Genomic DNA, 24224 nt, shown 5'->3' with positions numbered 1-24224 from the left:
GTTCTAGGATCAGAGGTGATAGGATCATGGAGTGAATCACATCAAAAACATTGAACTATTCCCAGTGATGCCTTCCCTCAAAGAGAGGTCAAAACTGGACCTTCCATGGGAGGGAGAGCAGCCTTACTGTGATTCATTTAATCTTCTCCAAATCAACCACAAGTCTGGTCCTCAGAGAACGGGGAGCTCAGAGCTTCTGGATCCTCCCACTGTGCAGAAGCTATGAAGCTATCAACAAAATTAACTATTGGGATGACTCTTGGACACCACAAGTCCTTAGCTCATGACACCAGAGATTTTTCTGGAGCCTCTAGGCTCTATGACCCTTGATGGTTTCTGAGAACCAAAATGGGGAGGGGTAGGGACCTTCAGCTGCTTCACAGACTTACAACCTGTGGGAACAGCTGTGCAATTAAAAATGAAACTTAGCACATAAAGAGAATTTGAAAATTTTGGTTCCTTTAGTACTGGAATGGTTGTCTCTGCTTTGGAACCCAAACAAATAAATGGGTAGAGATGACTAGTAAAAATGAGAAATGAATAAATGGATATATAGCAATGAAATTTTTGTAGATTTTCTCTACAAATGGTCCCCAAATGGCAGACAGCAGATGGAAATAGGGTCCTGATATTTTCTTTTTTTTTTTTTTTTTTAAATTTTTTTTTTTTCAACGTTTTTTATTTATTTTTGGGACAGAGAGAGACAGAGCATGAACGGGGGAGGGGCAGAGAGAGAGGGAGACACAGAATCGGAAACAGGCTCCAGGCTCCGAGCCATCAGCCCAGAGCCTGACGCGGGGCTCGAACTCACGGACTGCGAGATCGTGACCTGGCTGAAGTCGGACGCTTAACCGACTGCGCCACCCAGGCGCCCCTGGTCCTGATATTTTCTAAGCCCCGTGGTCCTAGGTCTAGGAAATGACCTCCTCACATAGGTCTGACAGTTGTCACATGCCACATTTATCTACGGAAGACTGAGTTGTGACTAATTAAATGAAGCTGGAATGTATTCATTCACTCATTCATTCAGCATATGTTTAGTTTGATTCTTCTATGTGTCAGGCACAGATCTAGTTCTGGGGATTCTGATGAAAATAAGATAAAGTCCCTGTTGTCACCAGGCTTTTTACTCTAGCAGGAGTGGACTGCTTGACTTGCTGGTTTCTTTTGGGTGTATCAGGCAGTTTTTTTAGTCTGCACATTGCCTAACTAGTCTTAAGCCCTCCTCCCTCTCCTCCCAGCCTCCACCCCCGTCCTTTTTTTTTTTTTTTTTTTTTTTTTTTTTTTTTGGAATAGACCGTTGTCTACTGTGGAAAGTCCACATTCCTCCAATGCCTCTGGCTACCACACTATGTGCCACAGGAGCCATAAGACTGTGGTCTGATAAGCAGGAAGGATCTTCATGGGGTGGTTGGTATGACAGATGATGCTGGTGTGGAACTTTGTTGCCAGAGTTCAAATCTAAATGGAGACTCTTGAGAGACAGTATGGTTAGTATATAAGCCCAGCCACTGGACTCTTGTCCATTTCTTCCTGTAAGGCCCAGGCAAGGGGGCAGGGTTGTACATGTATCTGGGCTCTGCAGGAATGAGTCCGGAGCATGGTCACCAGAGTAGGCTTATATTCTGGTGGGGGTTGCTTAGGGCTCCCATTGGCTTTAGCAAGCTGCCAGCAGCTAACAGTGGGTGGAGAAAGCCAGTTGGTAGGAAATCTGGCTCCTTGATCCTGGTTTCCTTGAAATGCTTCTCAATCCAGGCTGTCGATAGGTAGGCAGATTGACTTCTGCTGCTTTACCTTGAAGGGAACCTCCTTAACCTGGACCTGGATAGAGGAGCAGTTGATGGGTAATACCTAGGGGTCCATTGCCTTGGAAACACTGCAGTGCAGTTAAATCTGGAAAGGTCCCTCTGATCTCCCAGACCAGGAGATCTGAACTGTCTTAGTCATGGTGATGGCGTAGGCTTACTGAGACAGCATGGTGGAGTAGACAGAGCAAGGGTCCTGGGGTCAGATGACCTAATACTTCTTGTGCTCTACCATCAACCAGCTTTGTGACCTTAAGTCACTTTACCTTTCTGGGCTTCAGTTTCCTTTCACTGTGAGTGAGAGGGTCAGACAAGGAATTTTCCAAGGCACCTTCTAGCCTGGAGCCCTTAACCTTTATGCTGTCTCTATCCACAGGCCTCGCTCCGGGCCAGCTATACACATACCCTGCTCGTTGCTGGCGTAAGAAGAGACGATTGCACCCACCTGAGGATCCAAAGCTTCGGCTGCTGGAAATAAAACCTGGTCAGTGCCCTCTGAAGCTTGGTTGGGCCCATGGTGGGAGAGGTGGGAGAAGGCTGGGCTGGCCCAGGACAAGTTTGCTTTGCTCCTTTGTCTATAGAACTGAGTTCTCTGGGAGACTGAACCTGCCCCGTGGTGCCCAAAGGTGTTCCTCTGTGCCTTCTCTCATATGTAAACATGTGTATGTGTTCACCTGAGTGTCTCTTTCCTGTGGTGTCTTGTGCCTTCTCTTTCCTCTTGTCTCCCTCTTGCCACTCCTTGGAGTAAAGCAAGCCAGCAAGGGTGGGAACAGACCCATGAGGAATGCCTTTCCAGACTAGAGCCGAAGGAGCTATAGCTCCTTTGGGTTGTGTGACACATCTTGTGGCCTCAAGTGAGGAAACCTTGTTCTAGCTTCTGTGTTTCTAAGGAGAGCATACCCCCTGCCCCCTTAGTGTGAATGAACTTCAGGAGCTTCTTACCTCAGAAGGGCCACTTGCTAAAAATAGAACCCATCTTGGGCATGGAAATGGAAGAGTCTGAGTTCAAAATTTGCCTCTCGGTGATTGCTTGTGGCCATGCAGAAGGAATTGGTTAGTTTTCTTGACTACTGATCTGTTATAACCCTTCTGACTAGATGGCCATCTTCAAAAAAAATTTTTTTTAATGTTTATTTGTTTTTGAGAGAAAGAGAGAGAGACAGAGACAGAGACAGAGTGTAAGCAGGGAAGGGGCAGAGAGAGAGGGAGACACAGAATCTGAAGCAGGCTCCAGGCTCTGAGTTGTCAGCACAGAGCCCAATGCAGGGCTTGAACCTGTGGACCACAAGATCATGACATGAGCTGAAGTTGGATGCTTAAGCGACTGAGCCACCCAGGCGCCCCTAGATGGCCATCTTCAGACCTGGGTCTGAGTTGCAGAAAGGCCAAGTGATTGCCTTGGGTCTTCAGCCTTAAAGGAACCTCTGGTTTTGGAGGTGCAAGGGCTGCAAAGTGTCTCAGGCTGGTGTGAACAATGCTGTTCAGTGGAACAAAGGCACAGCTGGCATTTCCCCTCACCAAATAATACAGACCTGGCTGCCTTAGGTTACTAGGCTGCCCAAGGTTACTTCACTCCTGCCTTTCCACACTGACGTCTGAGGCTGTGTTTTCTCTGCAAAATCTCTTTTTACAGTTGCATGGGATGCTTTCGCTCCCGGTTCTATGGTTAAGCCTGTATTGATTGTTTATTTTAACCCAGATTTCATTCTTGTAGAAGTTTTATTTGTTAGAGATGGGGGTGGGGTGGGGACTAGGGTTTTCAGTGAGCTCCATCCAAGATTTCAATGGCCCTGCAGAATTTACAGACCCTTGCAGACACTTCAGGGTGATGACTGAGGTCGTTCCAAACTTCCCGAGGTGCAGGTTGTAGGAGAGCCAAGTCTCCCCCAGTGGTATAATCTAATGGAAAGATAACGCAAGCCACATGTATCATTGCATACTTTCTAGTAGCCACACTGAACAAAGGAGAAAGAAACAGGTGAAGTTAATTTTAAGTATGGATTATATTCAACCTAAGATGGCCATAATATTATCATTTTAGCATGTAATCAATGTAGAAATTATGAGTCAAGACATTTTACATTTTTTTCTTGTATTGTTGTTTTTTTTTTTTTAACTCCAGTGTTATATTTTACATGTTTAGTGCATCTCGTTGCAGACTAGCCACATGTCAAGCGCTCGGTTATCACACGTGGCTGGTTGTGCCCATATTGGTTGGAGTGGTTCTAGAACTACACTCACAGTGCGCTCTTGATCGGCAGCACAGCATCCCCAGGGAGGTTGGGACAGATGTCGAATCTTGGGCCTCACCCCAGACCTGCTAAATCAGAATCTGCATTTTAGCACATCCCCAGGACTGCGTTCCCACAAGGCACACTGAAGTTTGGGAAACAGTGGTTTTAAAGTGCTTTCAAGGTGGCCAGACCACAGGTTGGCATGGCATGACTTCACATCATCCGTGTTTCTTTATTAAACCTGAATAATTGTTGATATGAACAATTTATTGTGGAGGTGGGGACGTCCTCCTTCTTTGTTCCAGAATCATCCATCCTGTTCTTCTGGAAGTGCCATGGATGAGTGAGGTGGTAATCCCTGACTCGGTCCTTGCCTGGACCAATTGAATTCTACCCCACTCAGAGCTTTGCAGTAGGTGCTGTAGCCAGAGGCTGAGTACGTGCTGGGTTGGCTGTGCAGATTTTGAAGGGAGGGTGTTATTTAGGTGTTTTGTCACCAGCTGGATGTGTTTCCATGTTGGAGTATGTGGACCCTCTGGGTATATTTCCCCATCAGTTAATCAGAGGTACCAGGTTTTTGAGATTCTTTAAGAGATTTTTTATGCACACACCAAGAAGTACATCCATATGACCTTTTCCTCGTCTTTTGACCCAGCACAGCCACCTTGCATTTTGCCCATTCCATTTAAAAATGTGCCTCAGGCATTGGCCATATCAACATATAAGGAATTTCCTCATTCCATTTTTACAGTTACACAATATTCCATTGTATGAATATACCATAGCTATTTAACCAGGCCCTCTCAGTTTTTGTTTCTAATTTTCCCAATTTAATCGGAGATGTGGTGAGCATTTTCATGTTCATATATGAATTCATATTAAATTTCCTATGTGAGGCTATCGCCTACGTAATTTGTTAGTTTAAAAGATTTTATTACAAATACTTGACATTAATTTTTAATTGTTAATCTTTACTCTTAACATCTGTATAGAAAGTCTTTCTTAAGACCACTTTGTATTAGACTAATTGGATTGTCTTTTATGGGACCAAAGATATTTCGTGCTATAAAATAACTCAGACAGCATTAACTCCAAGTGCCTATTTTGAGAGGTCCAGGCAGGTTAGGAGACGTACTCAAAGTCACACAGCAATTCCTGTGGGAATATGCATAGAATCCACATTGGTTGATTTCTCTGTTCAGTGCTTTTTTTCTGCTTCTTCATGCCCTCAGAGGTATACTAACTTAAAAAAAAATTCCCTTAAAAACTTTATTTTATGATTATGAAACTAACATATAAGTGATTAAAATGCATCCAAGAGATAGTTGGAATTCTCCTTTAGTAATAAATGTCAGATGCACAAATCAAACTAGCCTAAGGAAAAAAATAGGGAAGTTGGTTCATATAACGGTAAATCTCAGAGTTGTGCTGGTTTCAGGCATAGCTGTATCCAGGGGCTCAAACATTGAAGTGAGGGCTCTGTGTCTCTTTCCACCTCTAACTCTCGTCTCCTTGTGGGGGAGACAAGGTGGCCATCAGCAGCCCCAGGCCCAGCACTCATTACACTCAGCAGAAAGCAGTCCCCTTCAAGAGCTGTGGCAGAGAAGTGGCGGGAAGGACTGATTAGCTGGCTGAGTTTATGTCTGCCCTACCAATCACTGCCACCCAGGGGATGGAGAACCCTGATTGAATCATCATCGTCATTATCATAACCAGTGTCTGAACAGCACACTGTAATTTACAAAGCCCTTTACAAAGCATTTTCATTTATAGCATTTCCTTTGGTCCTACCAGAGCCCTGGGAGGTGGAGAAGGAAGGAAGGAAGGGATAAAAGTGGAATAAGCCTACTTTATATGTTAGGGAAATCAGGCTGTGGGCAGAGCCAAGGAAGGTTTACTGTGCTGCTCACATATCTGGGAACTGACAGTCTCATTGTTGGTGAGACTGAGTAAGAAGTTATTTTATAAGCGTCTGGCCCTTTTGTCTACAGACATTTACTTTGAGCACACTGGCCTCCCAGTGGCTGACTGTGGAGCAGCTGGCATCACAGCTGGCTTTGGACTTGCCCCATCCTTGGGCCTGCCATGACCTGTAGGGGGTGGGAAAAGGAAGAATCCTAGGGCTGGTGGTTTGCTGGGGCCAAGTACCCACCAGTGCCTCATGTCCTCATGTCTGTCTACGATTATTTGAAACATTTCCTTGGACTCTGCCCTCATGCTTGGGGAAGAGGCTGAGGTGGCTGTTCCAGATCTCAGGGTGGTGAAGACCCAGAGCCCAAGTCAGCTAGGGTCCGATGGGAGGGCCCTCTCTGGAAAAAGTGAGCACCAGCTTGTTGAGGATGTGCCCTCGGAGGCGTAACCATATCCCGATGTGGCAAAAGATCCTAAGTAAGTTGGGCTCACCCAAGGCAGGCTCATTCTCCCGTGCCAGAATCCAGGCTGGCAGTAAACATCCAGGCCTGGAATAAATAACTTTTCGAATGACAGAGCTCTTTCTCAGATGAACTGGTTTCTCCTCTTTGGGGGATCAGATCTACTGCTAAGCCAGCTAAAAACAAAAACCCCAATGCCTTGGGCCAAAAGTGTGTCATTTCCATATACTGTTCTGAGTCCCGACTCCTGGGGCCAGGCTTTCAGGCCGTACCACCACACCAGCCTGCCACCACAGGTTGTGAATAAAGATGCCAGGAGAGTGCCTGAGAGTAGGTGATAAGGAACCTAAGCCTCGGACCTCAAAGCGTCAGGGTCCATCTAGAGAATGCTAAGCAGCGTGTATCGTTCTCTTCCTAGAGGCAGCTCCCATTTGAAATGGAATTTTTCACACAAGCCAAAATGTCAGAAAAGGGCCTTCATCCAGGGCCTCAGCTAGCCTGGATGGCATCTTTGTGCAGCAGTACAAGGCGCCCCCTCTGGGCGGACATTTATAAAAAATGATGTCCCTTTTGGTGGGTTAGTAGAGCTCAAGCTGGATCTCAGCCACTCTCTGTCTGTCCCCTTGGCAGGTCCCCACCTTTCAGCGGCTCTGCCTCATCGTTTATAAAATGCAGTTTCCAGCTGAGAGGACTCTTTCCCTTTTTTTGGATATTATGTCTTCCCCAGCACCGGGTCAACTTGGACAATATTGTAAAATGACTGTCTCTTATTTTTACTCCTTTTGATTTGGGTTCAAAGAGAATGAGATGTTTTGGCAGGTAGTTTTGAAGGTGACTCAGAGTAGAGTCATGGTCAGAGTCCCCGGACCATTTGCCGCAAATTCCTAGAAGGTGAGGACAGTCAGGTGGGGTGAACGAAGGCCCACCTTCCCAGGGACAGAGGAGAAGCTGAAGGAAACAGAGATGGGGAGAAAGGCTAGGGATTGCCTCTCTTCGACACACTGCAGTGGAATTAGGTATAACCTTGTTGAAGGTCAATGCTTAGTACCTATCAGTATTTAAAACGCCCATGCCCTTTGACCTAGAAATTCTGCTGCTAGGAATTCATCCTATAAATAAATAGATACTCCCAGTGTGTAAGGTCACCCATTGTGACATTGTTCATAACAGCAACAACAGTGACAACAAAGAATGGGAACAACCAGAAGGTCCATTGATAGTGGACTAGTTAAATATATGGTACATTCATAAAATGCAATACTCTTTTGCCTTTTAAAGAAATGAGTAGGAAAAAAATGGAAGGATGTCGAAGATATACTACTAAGTGGAAAAAGAAAAACAAATTGCACGACATTATGTGTAATCCTTTTTGGGCAAACCTTGCTGAAAATCGATAATCAATTTGTCCAACCTGAGCTGAATCTCTTTAAATTTATGGAAACTAGAAGACTAAGTTTATGTTGAAAGAAAACCAATGAATGAACCAATCAATCCTTGGCACCCCTCCACCACCCAGCCCCCGTGATGCCATCCTTTCGTCTCTCTTCCCTCCCAGTCTCCTGCTGTGAGTCTCCTGAGGTCCCCTTGACAAGCTCCAGGAACGTGGTTATGTCTGTGACACTTGGAGCCTCCCTTGGGCTCCGTCAGCACCCTCATTTCCTTGGGGGAGAGGGAGAGGAGTTCCCCTGATTTGTGAGAGATGGGGGCACTGGCCCGGAGCAGAATTGTCTCAAGGCACGGGTTTCCTTCCATGTCAGTCCCCGCTATGGATAATGAGGAGATGCCACAAGCAATTTATCACGCCAACACCCAGCTTGTACCTCTTGTCTTCCTTTGTGTCTCTGCCTGAATCCTGCCAGCGGTGGGCAGCTTTCAGTAACAGAGGCCATCAGGTAAGAGTTGTCCTTGACCTCAGGTCTGCAGAGCTGAGAGCTCTGTCAGGAAACCGGGTCGGGGCAAGGGGAGAGGGTATAGATCCCAGAATCTTGAGGGCCCCTGGAGAAGGTCTGAGGACAGGGCTATAGAACCACCTACCTGTGGTTCAGCCCCCCCCCCCCCCCCCCCCCCCCCCCCCAAAGCACAGAGCTCATCTGGGCTGAGGCCACATCTCAGGACAGGGAGTGGGGAGGTGATCATGGCTGCCACTCAGTCACTGTTCAGAGTGAAGTTACACACTGTTGGGCACACTCATCCTGCTGCTCTCATCCCATCTCCCACGGTGTGAATATGCCATCCTGCCTGCGTTTCTTTACTACTTGCTGAAAATAAAAATGTGTCTGTGTGCAGGTGGGATGGGGCTGAGAGCGGGGGAGAGCTCTCTGGGACTTGAAAACATTCTGTGTCCCTGGACCTATGTGTTTCTCACGCCTAACATCACCCCTCCAATCTGTCTTGAATAAATATCTTGCAACCTCCTACTTGCCTGGGCGTCTGAAGGACAACACATACAACATTATTTCTCTCCGCTGACTGACAATGGAGTTCAGTGTTCCCTGCAGCTTGCACTTGGCTGCAGAGGCGAATGCAAGGTGTTTCAAGGCGCAGCCATCACAATTCGTGCAACATGAGGACTGGAGCAGAGGCCTGGTGCCAGAGAGGGGCCTCCCCTGGACCATTTCCCCAAGAATGGAGCTCTGTCCTTGCGAAGGGGGAGCCGAGCTGGCAGGAGAGAAAGGTGGATAGTAAATATCCACCAGAAGGCCCTGAAGCAGGGCAGATGTTGGGCAAAAGCCAGCTGATTAAAAAAGAGGCCTTTAACTCCATTTTGTGTGTGTGTGTGTGTGTGTGTGTGTGTGTGTGTGTGTGTGTTTGAATGAAGAAAAGAAAAAGGCTGGGAACAAACTTTTACTTGTGTTTCTCTGGATTAAATGCTTGGATGGTCTGCTTAGATCAATTTAGCATCTTCCAACCCCAGACCTCTTGGTCCCCCTGGTCTAGGGCAGATTTTACCTTCGTTTCAGAGGTTGGGGAACTGTGGCACTGAATCAGGAAGTTAATTTCCCAGGGGTATCAGCGGTGAAGCCAGGGAGAGAACCCTAAGGGGGAGCCTGTTGGAACTGGTGCCATGTCGCTCCAGGACCCAGCACACACATTCATGGCGGTGTCCTCAGACCAAGAGTTCTTTTCCGCCAGATGTTCATTCTGCTCCCGGAATGTACCTGAGGCCTTGTAAATCCCTTCTGCTTCAGCATACTTGGGGAGCAACATGGCTCTCTGACACCCTTGCCAAATTCCAAGGGTGATGGGAGGGAAGGCAGCCAGGAATAATAGGGTGTTCTGGTTATTTCTCCTGTGTGTGTGTGTGTGTGTGTGTGTGTGTGTGTGTGTGTATGTGTTTTGCCTTTGGCAGCCACTCAATGACTGGGGATGAATGACCAGGATAGTCATCACCACACGTTGTTGGGGGAGCATGAGCGGAAGGGCAGGAACCCTGGGGGGATGGTAGCCCTGGGTGCCTCAAAGAAGAGTGTGTCCTAGCAGACCAACAAGCAAGTCACAGAGATCCTCAGGAAGGTGCTTCCAAGTGGGGGCCGTCCAGGCAACGGGGCTTGAGTCCTGCCTGCTTGGGCAGGGGTTGGGGGGGGGGCGCTGCTTCGCCTGCCTAGGGTGCTGTCCCTGCCACACTGAACCGCCAGAACTCTCCAGATGGGAGCAGGCTGCGGCCAACTTCCCCAGCTTTTGCAAATCCTGCATCTTAATTAGTTCCCTACTGCTTCTGTACATGGCCCACATTTTAATAGTCTCCAGGCTTCTCCCACCATTTGCTCTCTGATGTTCGGTGTGATTTCTCTTCTCCTCGAGACAGTCCCCTGATTCCTCCAGCACCCTCCCGGTCCGGGAACAACTTAAGGAACGCCGATGTGCCAAGCATGTAGCCCGAGATTGATGAGCCTGTCAGCTGGCTCCCTCTGCCCCTCGCCCTCCCTCCTTCCCGGGCGCTCCTCACGGGGATGAGCCAGGCGGGGGTGGGCGAGATGGGAGGCGAAGGAAGGGACCCGTGGAGCCCCCGGCCAGGTGTGAGCCAGTGGACACCGTGACCTTCTCCTGGCCCGCAGAGGAGTCTGGCTGTGTCCTTCCAAGGGAGAAGGACGCTCTGGCTCCCACCCACATCTGTCAGTGCTTATCTGGCTCCGCACGGGGGGTGCCTGAGCTTGGTACAGCTGGGAGAATGGATGCCTTCAAGTGCATCAGGGGGAAATGACCAGTCATTTATCTCCTTCCTGCGGTGTCAGAGCCCGCAGCCATCCATCCTGGAGGCTTGCAACGGCAGCTTCTTCAGCTCGCGTTGGCCTCAGGAGCAGGAGAGCCAGGGAGAGGTGGGCAGGCCGCTGCGGACCCCATACTCCTGTTGCCTTCCTGGCGGTCTGGGGGACCAAGCCTGGGCCATCTCAGCACTGCTTGCATTCCACAGGGCTGTGGGAGCTGGGTCTGGCAGCGGACACGGGTGGCAGCTGGGAGTGGGCTGGATGGTGTGCAGAGCTGCTGTTGACTTTCCACGGTCACCTTTGCCATCCCGCCCCGCAGAACCGTGTTCAGAGCATGGGTCATAGGACCGAGGAGCCGCCCTGTGTTGCATTGCCCATTCACTGGGGTCTCTCCCCGCCAGAAGGTACACACTTTGAGGGCAGGGACCCACCTGTTTCTTCATCTGCGTTCCTAGCGCCCAGCACCAGGCTTGGCACATAGCAGGTGGACGGGAAAGATTTATTCAAGGGATAGAAGAAAGAAAGGGTGCCCAATGTTTGATCTTAATCTCGGAGAACATGGTTTATCTCTCGGCACCCCCATTTCACAGATGAGGAACACCGAGCAGACAGAACCCCGTGGCAGCTGACCTGGGCTTCCCTTCCAGATCCTGGCCTGGCATGTGGGGCTTTTGCCATCTTGCCTCTCTTTGATTTTAGGCCGTAGGGGCCTTCACTATGCCCTACAGCTGTGCTCTGCAGGATAAAAGACACCAAACAGAGATCCCAAGGCCTGGGTTCAAGTCCAGACCCCTCTACCTACTGGCTGTGTGATTTGGGAGAGTTACCTAAGGACTCTGGCCTTCGTTCTTCGTCTGTGAAATGCACACCATGGTGGCTGTTCAGCTCACGTCACCGCACTGTTCTGAGGGTCACGAGGGAGGGTGGGCCTGGAGGGCTTCCACTGCGATGCCATCTGGGCTGCATTGCTGGGTGGGCCGAGGGGGGCTCCGCTAACACTGTGTCTGTCTCTAGCCTGTTGCGGGAGTCACTGCCCAGCTCAAAGAGTGTGTGCTGTCTGGCCTGGAATGGGACTGCATTCTGCCTTTGAGCCTTTTAAAAAGCCCCAAGTCTGGTACCTTCTACACTGAGGTACCCAAGCTTGCAAAACTTGCCTCTTATGTCCCAGAACTCTGGCATCCATTGCCCAGGGCACAGAGGTCAACTTGGAAGGCTTCCTCCCTGCTTTTACTGACACCTGTCAGCCCATGGTGTGCTAGGCCAGGCCTGTCTGACTGGCTCTTTTCTCTCCTGCCCCTGGCCTAGGCTGGTCTACCTTCTTCTGGAAAGCCATTCCTCTGTGAATTTGCCCTGGTGTGGCACCATACTTTGGCCGCTCAGAACTGGCCACCTGGCCTCTGCACCTGCACTCTATCCTGGTTCACCGTGTGGGGATGCTCCCTACTCAGGGGTCAGGGGACTGCTCCCAAAATGTCCTGCCCCCCTGGATGTATCTAGAAACCGGGATGTAAGTGCCATGAAGACAGGGCTCGTTTGTGCCATTCTCCTGAGCACCAGGATCATTGGCGAGGACCGACGCATATTGCAGTAACTCCCAACTGGTGTCCACACTCTGCCTTTCCTCCTTCAGTTATTTTCAAAGTGATCGTCTTAAGATACAGGCATCATCATGCCGCTCTTTGCTCAAAACTTCCAATGGCTTCTGATCACACTCAGAGTGGAAGCCAGCCTCCTCTCAGTGGCCTGCATGGCCCTTCAAGGCCCCTGTCACTCTGAACTGGTCTCCTACTCTGCCTCCTGGCTCACCGTCCTCCAGGCAGATGGGCCCCAGCCTCGGGGCCATTGCACTGATGGCTCGTGTGCCTGGAACATGCTTTCTTAGATATTGGTGTGCCCCCTTTCCCCTCCTCAGGTTTGTGTTTTCCTAGCCACATTTCAGGGTGTAATCACCCTCCTACTTCCTCGGGTACTCCAATGTCCCCTCCTTTACTCTGTTTTTCTCCAAAGCACTGATCACCATCTGTTGTGCTATAGGCCTCACTCATTTATTTTAGGTAATTGCTCTCTGCACCCTCCCCCCATCTAGAGTATAGTTTCTATGAGGGCAGGACTTTCCCTCTCTTGTTCACAGCTGTGTCCTCAGCCCTTAGAATGGAACCTGGTACACAGTAAGTGTTTAGGAATGATTTGTCCAACAAATGAGTAGGGCAGGGCATTTTCCATGTGGTTCTGCTGTGATTTCCAAATCTGCAGGACAGTGACTGCCCTGGAACTGAAGCAAGGCTGGCATCTCGCCTTTGAGCTCTGTCTCATCTCAACCTCCTCTGTCCTCAGCACTGCTCTGGACTTGGCCTCTTGGCTTCTTTCTCCCTAGGCCCATGCCCAGGCTGGGGGAAACGCTGCCACACCACCTCCAATGGTCTGAGAGTGTCAGAGAGTGAGGGGTTTGCCGGCAGGTGCCGCCACCCTGGAGGTGAAAGGAAGGCACTCACATTGGTTAGCATCACGCCCCTTGGGCAGACGCTCTGCGTCCCTTGTCTCCTTTGGCCCAGAGCAACACCGGGAAGTGGGCTTTGATCCCCTAGTTTTACAGATAAGGAGATCAAAGCCCAGTGCGTGGTTTAGGGTCCTAGAGCTGAGATTTCACTCCTGAGCAGCCTCTTGCACTCCCTGGTTGTCTGTATGCCCTTGTACTATCTCAGCGCTCCATGTGCCTGCCACCATCCTTCCCCCCTGCCCCCACCAGGCATTGACCTGGTCTGCCAGCCACTGGTGAGCTTCCTTTGGCAGTGTGGGCGTTCTCCTGTGTCTCAGGGGTGGGGAAATGCTCATCTGAGGTACTCACCCCTGAGTGGTGTGTACGAGGGCCCATCCTTGCCATGTTGGCTTGGGGGTGAGTGGGTAGGCACATCAGAGAGGGGAGACAGAGGCCATATGGGGAGACCAGCAGCCCTCCTGTTGTATGGATATCCTGGGATTCTAAAACAGGTGGTAGTTAGGGCCTGCAGGGTGCAGCCTGGGTGATGGGTCCTCAACGTGAACCTCACCCATTTTGAGCTTTATGAATCACAAAACGGGGAGTCAAATGCAGCCAAGACAATGGCGCCCCTGAGGAATGAGCAGATGGATTCCCGGGAAATCAGGGCTTCGGTGTGCCCCCCACCCCAATCTCTTCTCCTGTGCGGTGAGAGATAACACTATCCACCCCCCATTCTTTCTCCCCATGAGTCAGAGATTCTGATGGGGATGAACGAGATAATGATTCTTAAGCTCCTTGCTTCTCGGTGTAAGTTGATGTATAAATCCAAGGAAATATGATGAGCTTAACTCCTTAAAATAATAAGCACTCAGAAGAGAAAACTGCACATTTGTATTTTTAAAGAAAAACTAGAGGCAGGTAAAAAAAAAAAAAATCTGAGCCCTCCTGATGTAGCCGAGGATTGTGTGCCATTGTCTGTGGGGGTTTCTCCCTCCCTTTCGCACCATTACTATGTCTCCAGGCCCCTGCGTCAGAGAGAGCCCGTGATGGATGGACGGATGGATGTGCCTTGTCGGGGTGTTTCACCACTATTTCCCTTGGGGCAGTCTGTCTGTTGGCAGAGCACAGCCTCCCGGAAGATGGTATCTCGTGCAAACTCGACAGCTAACAGACAGCTCCTCTCTTTGTGTATTTCCCCAAAGAAGAACTGTCTTAATCTGTTTTTTATATGGCATATTTTATTATAATCCATATATGACTTGCAGGTTCCCAGTCCTCCACCCTGAGCCAAAAAATGCATGAGGAGTCAGAGACTCTGTGAGCCTGTGACATCCAGGCGTTTGCATTTTTAAATGGCCTGGGATTTAATTACTCACTGTGCTCCCATGTTGCACTTTCGGGTTCATCTCGCCCGCATCCTGTTAATGAGCTCAGTGGCTCCAACAACCCAGTGGAAGCTTTGCTCTCAGTGTGTTGGGTGGCAGGCTTGGGGCACCTGTGTCAAAAGCCTGTGGCTTTGATTTCCACCTGAGAGGATGGCTGCCCTGTCCACAGCCCTGGATAGAAGCCACTTCTCTGGCAATGTTTTTTGTTTTGTTTTTTTTTGCTTTTATTTGTGCATTTTTCTTTCTTTCTTTCTTTCTTTCTTTCTTTCTTTCTTTCTTTCTTTTTCTTTTTCTTTTTCTTTTCTTTTCTTTTCTTTTCTTTTCTTTTCTTTTCTTTTCTTTTCTTTTCTTTTCTTTTTTTTTTAAAGACTTCCTGTGCTTCAATCCTTGTTTGTCTAAGAGGTTTTTTTCTTATTTGGAAACCGATTTGCTTCGGTTTGCACAGAAGCTGTCTCTGGTGTGATGGATCGTGCTGGAAGTCACCCAAGGAGTATCTCTGTTCCCAATTAGAAGTGGAGGCAGCGCTGCTTACGGGGGCCCAGGGAGGCGGCTGGCTTGGGTGACAGCTGCTGCCGCTCTGGAGAGAGTAACGATCCGTGGGTTTATATCCTTGTGTATAAAATCAGGCTAATTTAAAGATGAATTATGTGTGGGTTTTGGACCGTTTTCTTTATGTGTTACATGTGTGATGGCCCTCGTCAGGTTATGTGATCCCCAAATTTGTGCGAGGGTCAAAATGAGTATGCAATAAAGAATTACTAAGTCCTATCTCTAGATGGAGTGTATTAGAATAAAACAATCAATGAAATCCCTGAGGGCTCAATAGGGAGCATGTCTAGGATGTATGTTGTGCAAGAGCTTGGACCTGTTACCTTGTTTTTCCCTTCACTCTGGGACCTCCTGTGGTCAGGAGCCAGGGAATGTACCCTCTGCCAGTTTGTTGGGAGGGCACTGGTTGGCCTGTCATTCTGACCTTGCAAGCCTTACCCAGAGTGCTTTGAAACCGGGGTTTGCCAGTGGTCAGCTAGAACGCTGGCCTGGAATGGTGCTCAGCTGGGTATGAGGAAGGCCGCATTAAGAGCCATACTTAATGTCCTTCCATGTTTTTGGGAAACAAAATCATAGCCTATGTTCCTTTTAATATTGTAAACTATCAACCTGCGTGAATTTGGTAGCCACTAACCACACGTAGCTACGAAACCCTTGAAATATGGCTAATCTGAATTGAGATGTGCTGTTAAGTATAAAATTAACACCAGACTTTGAAGACTCAACGCAAATCAAAGAATGCGGAAGATTGAATTATTTTTTTTTTATATTTGTTACACACTGAAATGATAATGTTTTGGATGTAGTGGGTTAGAGAAAATATATTGAAATCAGTTGCACCTGTTGCTCTTTGCTTTCTAAAATGTGGCTGCTGGAAAGCCTAAAATTTTGTAAGTAGCTTGCATTTTGTTTCCGTTGGACATTAAAATCAGGATTATTCTAACTTTGATAATAGTTACTTGGAGCATTTACAGGGCCCTTGGACCATCCCATGTTCTTTACATATACGATCGAATTTGGAATGATAAGTTTTGAATAGAAAAACCAAAATCAAAACAAGAATTGATAAGCCTCATTTTCCACTCTGTTTCCACGCTGGGTTTTTTTGTGGCTCTTTCAGAGTTTCCTTAGGCAGTGTATTACCTTGTTTAATTTTCACACCAACCCTATGAAGTACTGTGATCATCCTTATTTAACACATAAGGAAACAGAGACTCGGAGGTCTGAGTCATTAGCCTGTGGTCCCTCAGCTAATATAAGGCAGGGTGGGAGCTTGACGACAGGGGCATCTGAATGCAGAACTTCTGTGTGCCGATCAAATATTTGGTAATTAGGCAAGGAGGATGCCACTAGGTTTCTCCGTGACCCTGGGAAGGGCTCTTTATATTTCTGTGCTACGCTTTCCTCCCGAGGGATTGGCTGCTAAAGGCTATTGGAAGTCCCTTCTGGCTCTTTGCATTTAGGGAGCCCATTTCACTGTTCTCAATTTGGTTCTGTTTTTGCTCTTGGTTCTTTTACCGTGCCCATCTGGTAAATGACCAGAGGACCAAGAGAGTAGACTGAATTATGGAAAAATAGGATGGAGGAGTATTTAGCAGGGGAGGAAGAGGGAGAAGGAGAAGGAGGAAGAGAAGGAAGTTCACAATGGATGGAAAGTTCCGTGTGGGGTCAGTATTGTTGCAGAAGGGGTGAATACCACATGGAAATGTTCATATAGAGCAGAGCCCAGAATCATGACACAGACCTGCCCTCAGCTTCAGCAACGATCTGCCTTTTGTTTCGAAATATGAAAACTATGGAGAGAGTTTAGAGATGTAGTGGAAATGCACAAAGGTTTGGAAAAGGGCTCTTCGAGGAAGAACCAAAGAGAGACAAGGTGACGTCTGCACAAGCTAGAGAGTATGTGAATGGATTCTGGAGGCAGATTGGGGTCCAGGCTGGGCTTTGCCCCTTAATAACTATGTGACACTAAACAGGTTCTATACCTCCCTAAGCTGCAGCGTCCTCATCTGTGAAATGGGATAGTAACTGTGCTCACCTCTTGGGTGGGGGTGGGGGTTAAACAATACATAGCAATAACAGCTGCCACAGTTTGAATGTTTACTATGCGCCAAGCACTCTGCATGTACACAAACATGTCAATGCCCACTGAGGCTCATCCTGGGCCTGCAGAATGCTAAATAGGATACATAAAGTGGGGCTCTCTTCATGATCTCCGTGGCCTCTAGGAAGGATCCTTCGGCTGCATTCGTATTCTGCTGTGTGGCTTTCTGTGAAGTTACTTAACTTCTCTGAGCCTCAGGTCACTTGTTTATAAAATGAGATGATTAAAGCAGATGATCTGTAAGGCTTTTTTCCAGCTCTAAAATGCTGTGCAATTCTGGAAATAGGATTTGTTTGGTGCTGAGGAGGCTAAGGGGGATACTAAAGTAGGAACTTCAAATATATATATATATTTATGATAAATTCGAAGGATGGTAACCAGCTGTTCTCTTTTCACCGAGGACAGGACATGGGGCAACATACTTTCATTGTTTTGTATCAGACGTTTAGAAGCCTTTTTTTGACTTGGGAGGAAGAGTAGGCTCTGGAGTTGCACGCCCTGAACTCATTAAAGCAGACAGTGGACGGTTTCTCTGACGTTCAACTTTAACATAACTTCCTCATGTAGGCCTTCCCTGACCCCCGATCGAAAGTAAACCCCCCCCCACCCCCACAGTGTTCTTCCTTCACATTTCCCTCTGTTGTTTCCCCCTATTGCACTTATGACAATCTGTAATTGCATATTTATTTTGCATGCTGTGTTTAGTGTCTCCTTAGATTGTGAACCACCCAAAAGCCAGGGCCGTCTGCATTTGGTACACCTCCCGCGGGCCTAGTGGTAACACCGTGGTTCCTTGTAAATATTTGTTGAATGAATAGGGATATGGATGACTTTCAGAGGTGGTTGATTTGGTGGTAGTACTTCTTGATGGAGGTGGACCCTTTGCTTGCCTTTTTTTGGTAAGAAAAATCCCAAAGATCTTATCTCTCCAGGAACTCTGGATGCTGTTTCTCCTTCCCACCATTTTCTCCCGGGGGGTTGGTTTCTTCAGTTTTGCTGGGATACCGTAGCGCCTCTTTCTTGTGGACTGGTCAGCCTACATCTGGTTCTGAGGAGATGGAAGGGGGTGGGTAGAGTTCCCTCTGAGTCAGAATAAAGCCCAGCAGAGGAGGACTTGATTGTGCTGTTATTTCCATTTTCTCCCCCCCGATCCACTCTTCATCCTGGGGCACTGACCTTTAGCCTCCTTTATCCTGGGAAACTGACCTTGGTATGCTGCATCACTGAGGCTCCCTTGCCTTCTGGCGTCTAGTTGAGGTTGGCCAATGGGAGGGCAGAGGAGGAAGACAAGGATGAAAGAGAGAGGTTGGACTTGGTTCTTTCGCCCATGAGCTCACTGAGGCTGCGAGTCACAGATCTGTCGAGATTCTTGCAAAGGCTCTCCCTCTGTCCCTCCATGAATAGCAGCGGTAATGGCTCCCCACTGGGATGCTTCACCCTTCCATGTTGTTCCCGTGCTCCTGCCCACACCTCTGTCAATAGTTCCTACACTAAACTCTCAATTCCCCCTACACCTAGGCCATTTGTTCCCCCTGACTATTTTCTCGGGCACCCATCCCTCATATTCCTGTATTCATCTTACCTGATAACAGGATAGGAGCCAAGCCTCTAATTGCCATGGGGGTATGAGGTACAGAATTAGAGGAGATTGGATGAATGTTTTGTAGCAAATCAAAATATGATCACCTATACCTGAGGTTTCGGTTTTTAATTTAACAAAAACAAAACCAAAAATCTTCCTTTGGGTTAAGAGTTTGGGGGACATCTTGAGAAAGGAATTCAGCTTCTTTCTCTTGGTCTCTTCCACACGTAGGGCTGACTCTGGCCTCCACTGCTCAGCGGGCCCTATGACCTCAAGCCCTAGGTAGCCAATCAAACTGTGACGTCTTCAGAAAAAGTGCCCTGGTGTGCAGGCACTGCGGCCCCCAGCCATCGATCTGGGGTCTGTTAGGTATCTGTGCTCCCTCTTCTCTTCCCTTGGCTTTAGTGGTCTTTGTATCCCTTGATGAGAACAGCCTCTCTGAGGTTGAAACAGCTTCTTTTTTAAAATTAAAAAAAATATTTTAAAATTTTATTTTAGAGAGAGCACATGTGGAGGAGAGAAGCAGAGGGAGGGAGGGAGGGAGGGAGGGAGGGGGAGAGAGAGAGAGAGAAAATCTTAAGCAGGTTCTACACTAAGTCAGTGTGGAGCCTGACTCAGGGCTCAATCCCATGACCCTGGGATCATGACCTAAGCCGAAATCAAGAGTCAGATGCTCAACTGACTGAGCCACCCAGGCGTCCCAGAGTAGCTTCTCATGGAGCAACCTGGAGCTGGGCAGGCAGGGTGGCTGAGGGGAGGTCATGGAGTTGCCAGACAAGACTTGGGGTAGAGGGAGAGAACGGTAAGACTCGAGGCTAATGTTGGTGTATTGCTGTAGAGTTTTCAAAGCACTTCAAGGTAAAGCAACATATTTATGTCCCACAAAACAGCCCTGTGGGGTACTGGGCATTGTTACCCTCACTCTCTAGATGCACCTTGCCCGTAGTCACTGTCCATCTGGAACCGTTTCTGTGCTGCCTCTGCTGTCTGTGCAGGTATCAGCAGGGTTGGAATCTGACTCTGGGACTGTGAACAGGAGATGAAAAAGCTGGATCCAACTCCGGTGTTCCTGTTCCACCCAGAGGAGAGAGCGCAGGCTGTCTCTAGCCCTACCCAGAGCTTCTGGTTCCTGCGTGCCCTCAGGGCCACCTGCTGTCCCTCCTGTCCCTCCTGCTTCTAATGACCTGACCCTGCTTCTCTGTCCTTACTTTTCAGAAGTGGAGCTGCCCCTGAAAAAGGATGGCTTCACCTCAGAAAGCACCACACTGGAAGCCTTGCTCCGTGGTGAGGGTGTTGAGAAGAAGGTGGATGCCAGAGAGGAGGAAAGCATTCAGGAAATACAGGTATTTCCGTGCCCGCTGTGGGAAGTGTGTCCAGAGCGTCACCATTGTGCTTCCAGAACTCTGGCACTGGCTGCCCCATGGCATTGCTGCTGGGAGACTCGCAAATTCTTTTCTAATTTAACCTGTCCCCCATCCCCCAGAAGAAGTCATTATTCCTCTCCCTTCGTGTCTACTCAAAATATATTTTTTGCTTGCTGTGTGCCAGGCGCTGTGCTGGGTCCTGGGGACACGATGGTGAACCAGATAGAGGGAGTCCTTGCCCCTGGGGAGCAAACAGTCCATAGTTCAGTCTTGAAACCTCGGGGGTCGTCTACACCAGCTTGTCCTGAGTGAGCCCTTGCCCTCCGCTGCCACTTGCTCACACCCTGTACTCAGCTCTAGTCCACAGCACCCTCTCCTCCTTCAAGGCCAGTGTAGGAGTCACCCTTCAGGCAGGGCTGGTGGGTCCTGTCCCTCCCTGTTTGTTTAGCACCCTCTGTTCCCAGCCCTATGGGGCTCTTCCTACTCAAGATTTTAATGGTACACTCTCACCATTTCTCATTTATCTGCCTTGAATCTCTGGTCTTGAAGACAACGGTTGGCACAGAATATTGTAGTAATATTAATTAATATAAATATTAAACAATAGCATTAATAATTAAATATAATTCAATTATTAAAATCAAATTACATTTATATTAAATGTATATTTTATTATACTTTATATTTTATGTGACACATATTATATATCATATTACATATTTATTAATTGTATATCTAATTTAATGTTTAGTATTTGCATATTAATTCATTGAAGTTATAATTAAAGCAATAACAGTTAAAGTTTTGGTTTGCTTCCTAAGTACCAGCAAGTCAGGGCGTTCCACTGAGTCAGGGACCATGCTGTTGTGTTCACCGTTGTCCCCTTGGGGACTTGCACGTGCCCGGCAGTCGAATCTCAATAAAGATGTAGAACGAAGCAGTGAATTGGCCTCCTTCTCTGCCATCCCGTGTTCAGATGAATGGTCAGGTCTTCTCCATGTCACAACGTGGCTTCTATTGGCTGCCTCCTCTCCTCCTGAGAGTTACAGCCCTAGTAAAAATCCTTAATAGCTGTAACCTCCATGCATCTAATGCCCCTTGGAGTCGTCTGTCACACCCAACGGTCAGTTCATTGGGAATCCTGTGAGCTGTGCCCACAACCCAAATCCAGAGCACAGACTCTTCTTAACAGGTCCCTCTGCTACTGCCCTGGTTCCGGCTGCTGTCATCTCTGGTCTGAAGGGCTCCAATTATTTTCTATTAAAAAAATATGTTTTTAATGTTTATTTATTTTTGAGTGTGAGCAGGGAGGGGCAGAGAGAGAGACAGAGAGAGGGAGACACAGAATCTGAAGCAGGCTCCAGGCTCTGAGCTGTCAGCACAGAGCCCGATGCGGGGCTTTGAACTCATGACCCGTGAGATCATGACCTGAACCCAAGTTGGACGCTCAACCGACCGAGCCACCCGGGTGCCCCTGCAATTGCTTTCTAAATGACGCCCTTGCTAGTGGCTTTAATACCTAAGTTGGATCCTGTTGTTACTGGGCCTGCAAACTTGCACAGGCTCCTGTTGTCCCAGAACAAAAAGTCAAGGCCCCTTACCTCTCCGACTCGGTTGCTTCGCCTTTTCCTTGCTCACTCTGCTGCAGGCACACTGGTGTCTTTTTGCTCCTTCTAGAACACACCAGGCACTCTCTTGCCTCGGGGTTTTTGCTCGGCCCATTTCCTCTGCCTGCAGAGTCCTCTCCCCAGACCTCAGCTGGGCCCTCACCCTCCCCTTCTTCACTTTGTGCTCCTGTCTCTTCTCTATGAAGTTTACCCCAATCACTGTGTGTGCTACCACATCCTGTGTCCTCCCTGCCCCCCAGGGCCCCCGATTCCCTTACTCTGCTTTCTTTTGCTTCTTCTTTTTTTCTTCCCATAGCTTTGATCGCTATCTAACATACTTTGTAATTTGCTGATTTGTTATGTATTGTTTATTTTCTGTTTTCTTCCAATAGAATGTAAACTCAAGGGTGGGATTCTTTGTCTGTCTTGTTCACTAATATATCTGAAGCATGCAAATGGTGCCTAGCACGTAGTAGGTACACAATAAATAATCTCTTGAACGGATGTGCAAGTGAACAGATTCCTGGGAGTCACCCCATCCCCCGTCCTTCCCCTCTCTAACATGTCCTACTTTGCTAGCTGATCTTTCATGCCGAAAGAAAGCTCAGCTTGTGCCAAGCCCTTGTTTAAAAAACTTAGCTGAAACACTTGTTTCCTACTAGGTCAATCCAAAATGATGCGTCTGATCTTGGGGCTCCTCTCTCTGCTCCTAACCTAGTTTTCAGGCTTATTTCCCCTCACTCCTGAGCTCCTCTCTTCTTCAGTCTTCTTCCCTCTGTGCCTGTGGTCATGCTGTATCCTTTATGTGGTGAATTTTTTCTTCTACTCTATGTGTACAAATTCCACCCATCAGTTAGGCTCAGCCCCAATACCACCTACCTCATGAAGCCTTTCTTGATCGCCCCACAGCCAGAGGGATCTCTTCTTGTCACTGACATTTAGGGTGCCTAGTCCTTTCTTGTTTGTTTTTTTCCCTATTCATGTATTCCCCTCTTTGCCCCAGATTTTGGACTTTCAGGTCTTTGAAGTTAAGGTCTGTCACATCTGTATTGTGCAGTTAGCGTTAATTTCACAGAATCAGTGGAAGGGACAGAGCCATTGCCCAGAAGCCCTGATGCTCTAGCGATAGGTAGTCTCACCCTTTCAAGCTGGTTCGGGTTCTTCTCAGGCAGCCTTGGGCCAGTATATGGGTCATCACTGTGGAATTATCATCATCACTAACATCTCCTACGTAAATGGAATGTCTGATATGTGCAGAGGTGGGCTGCCATCTACTGTGCTAGAAGCCAAAACCAGGACCATGAGCCAAATGAGTTTACACGTTCTTATTGGCTTTGGTTAGTAAAATAAGGCACATATGTAGTGTATAGACTGTACTTGTTCCATTTTTTTAATTCATTCATTCCACCAAAGTTTATCGAGTGCCTCCTCTAAGCAGGCACTGTGCTAGGTTCTGGGGAGACAGAGAAGCCAAGAGAGACCAGTCCCATCTGTTCACCTTTATATTCTAGTATGATCTATAGACAGAAAACACATAAACAAAGGCAATAATTGCGTTTCAGGATAAATGACCATGAAAAGAACAGAGTCTGAAGATTCAATATGAGAGGAGGGACAGATTCTAGGTAGTGTCCTATGGGAGATAAGAGATTTAACCTCAGTCCTAAGGGATGGGAAGGAGCAAGTGAAGTGAGGCTGTGGGGAGGAGCTTTCTGGGTAGAGGAATGGTGTGTGTGAAGGCCTCGAGATGGGTCTGAGCTTGTAGTTTTGAAAGAACAGACAGAAGATGCAGAACTCATAGAACACAATAACAACAACAACAACAAAACCCCCAAACAATTCAATTACAAAATGGTCAGAGGACCTGAACAGATATTTTGCCAAAGAAGACATAGAGATGGCCAACTGAATGGATAAAGAAGATGTGGTATATATACACAATGGAATACTACTCCGCTCTGAAAAAGAATGAAATCTTACCATTTGTGACAACACGGATGGACCTTGAGGACATTATGCTAAGTGAAATAAATCAGAGAAAGACAAATACCACACGATTTCCCTTATATGTGGAATCTAAAAAACAGAACAGACAAAACCGAACCAGACTTATAGATACAGAGAACAGATTGGTGGTTGCCAGAGAATGTCAGATCATGATGTTGTTCACCTGAAACTGATGTAATATTGTAGGTCAAGAAATAAAAAGAAAAACGGGAAAAAAAATTTCGACAGAAGGCCTGTGTGGCTTAGAGGACCGTGCCGGTGGGGGGAAGGGCCTAGAATGGAGTAGGAGGGGCCGGCAGGGTCAAACCACTCTGGCTTCTCAGGACATGATTTCATGGGAGTGAAAAAGGAAGCCATTTTAACCAGGGGAGCGAATATGTGTTTCTTCAAGATCCCTCTGGCTACTGCCTGGAAAGGAGACTGGACACGGGGCCGGTGGGGGGAGGAAAATCAGTTAGGAGGCTTTGCAGTGTTCCAGGCCAGAGATAATGGAGTCTTTAAAAGGCATTCCTTCTTCTTTTTTAAACACAA

General features: G+C 47.9%; 1 protein-coding gene and 1 long non-coding RNA gene across 9 annotated transcripts in view; one reads left to right on the top strand and one right to left on the bottom strand.

The window, feature by feature from the left end:
* DPF3 (double PHD fingers 3) overlaps positions 1 to 24224 on the top strand; it is a 304745-nt gene that overhangs the window by 166161 nt on the left and 114360 nt on the right. For all 8 annotated transcript variants that reach the window (XR_009264602.1, XM_058739560.1, XM_058739557.1 and 5 more), the window contains exons 3-4: positions 2182 to 2289; positions 19931 to 20058. Coding sequence is in view for 7 of the 8 variants with exons in the window: in XM_058739560.1 (XP_058595543.1) it covers positions 2182 to 2289; positions 19931 to 20058 (236 nt within the window). In the remaining variant the exon portion in view is untranslated. The remainder of the gene's footprint in view (positions 1 to 2181; positions 2290 to 19930; positions 20059 to 24224) is intronic.
* On the bottom strand, positions 20720 to 21850 carry LOC131517459 (uncharacterized). Its single transcript, XR_009264603.1, has 2 exons — positions 21681 to 21850; positions 20720 to 21336 (listed from the first exon to the last, which is right to left on the bottom strand). It is a non-coding gene; the product is annotated as an uncharacterized LOC131517459 (long non-coding RNA).

This window comes from Neofelis nebulosa, chromosome 7 (genome assembly GCF_028018385.1).
Source record: "Neofelis nebulosa isolate mNeoNeb1 chromosome 7, mNeoNeb1.pri, whole genome shotgun sequence".
Lineage (NCBI taxonomy): Eukaryota > Metazoa > Chordata > Mammalia > Carnivora > Felidae > Neofelis > Neofelis nebulosa.
This window is presented reverse-complemented; position numbering and strand designations above follow the sequence as displayed.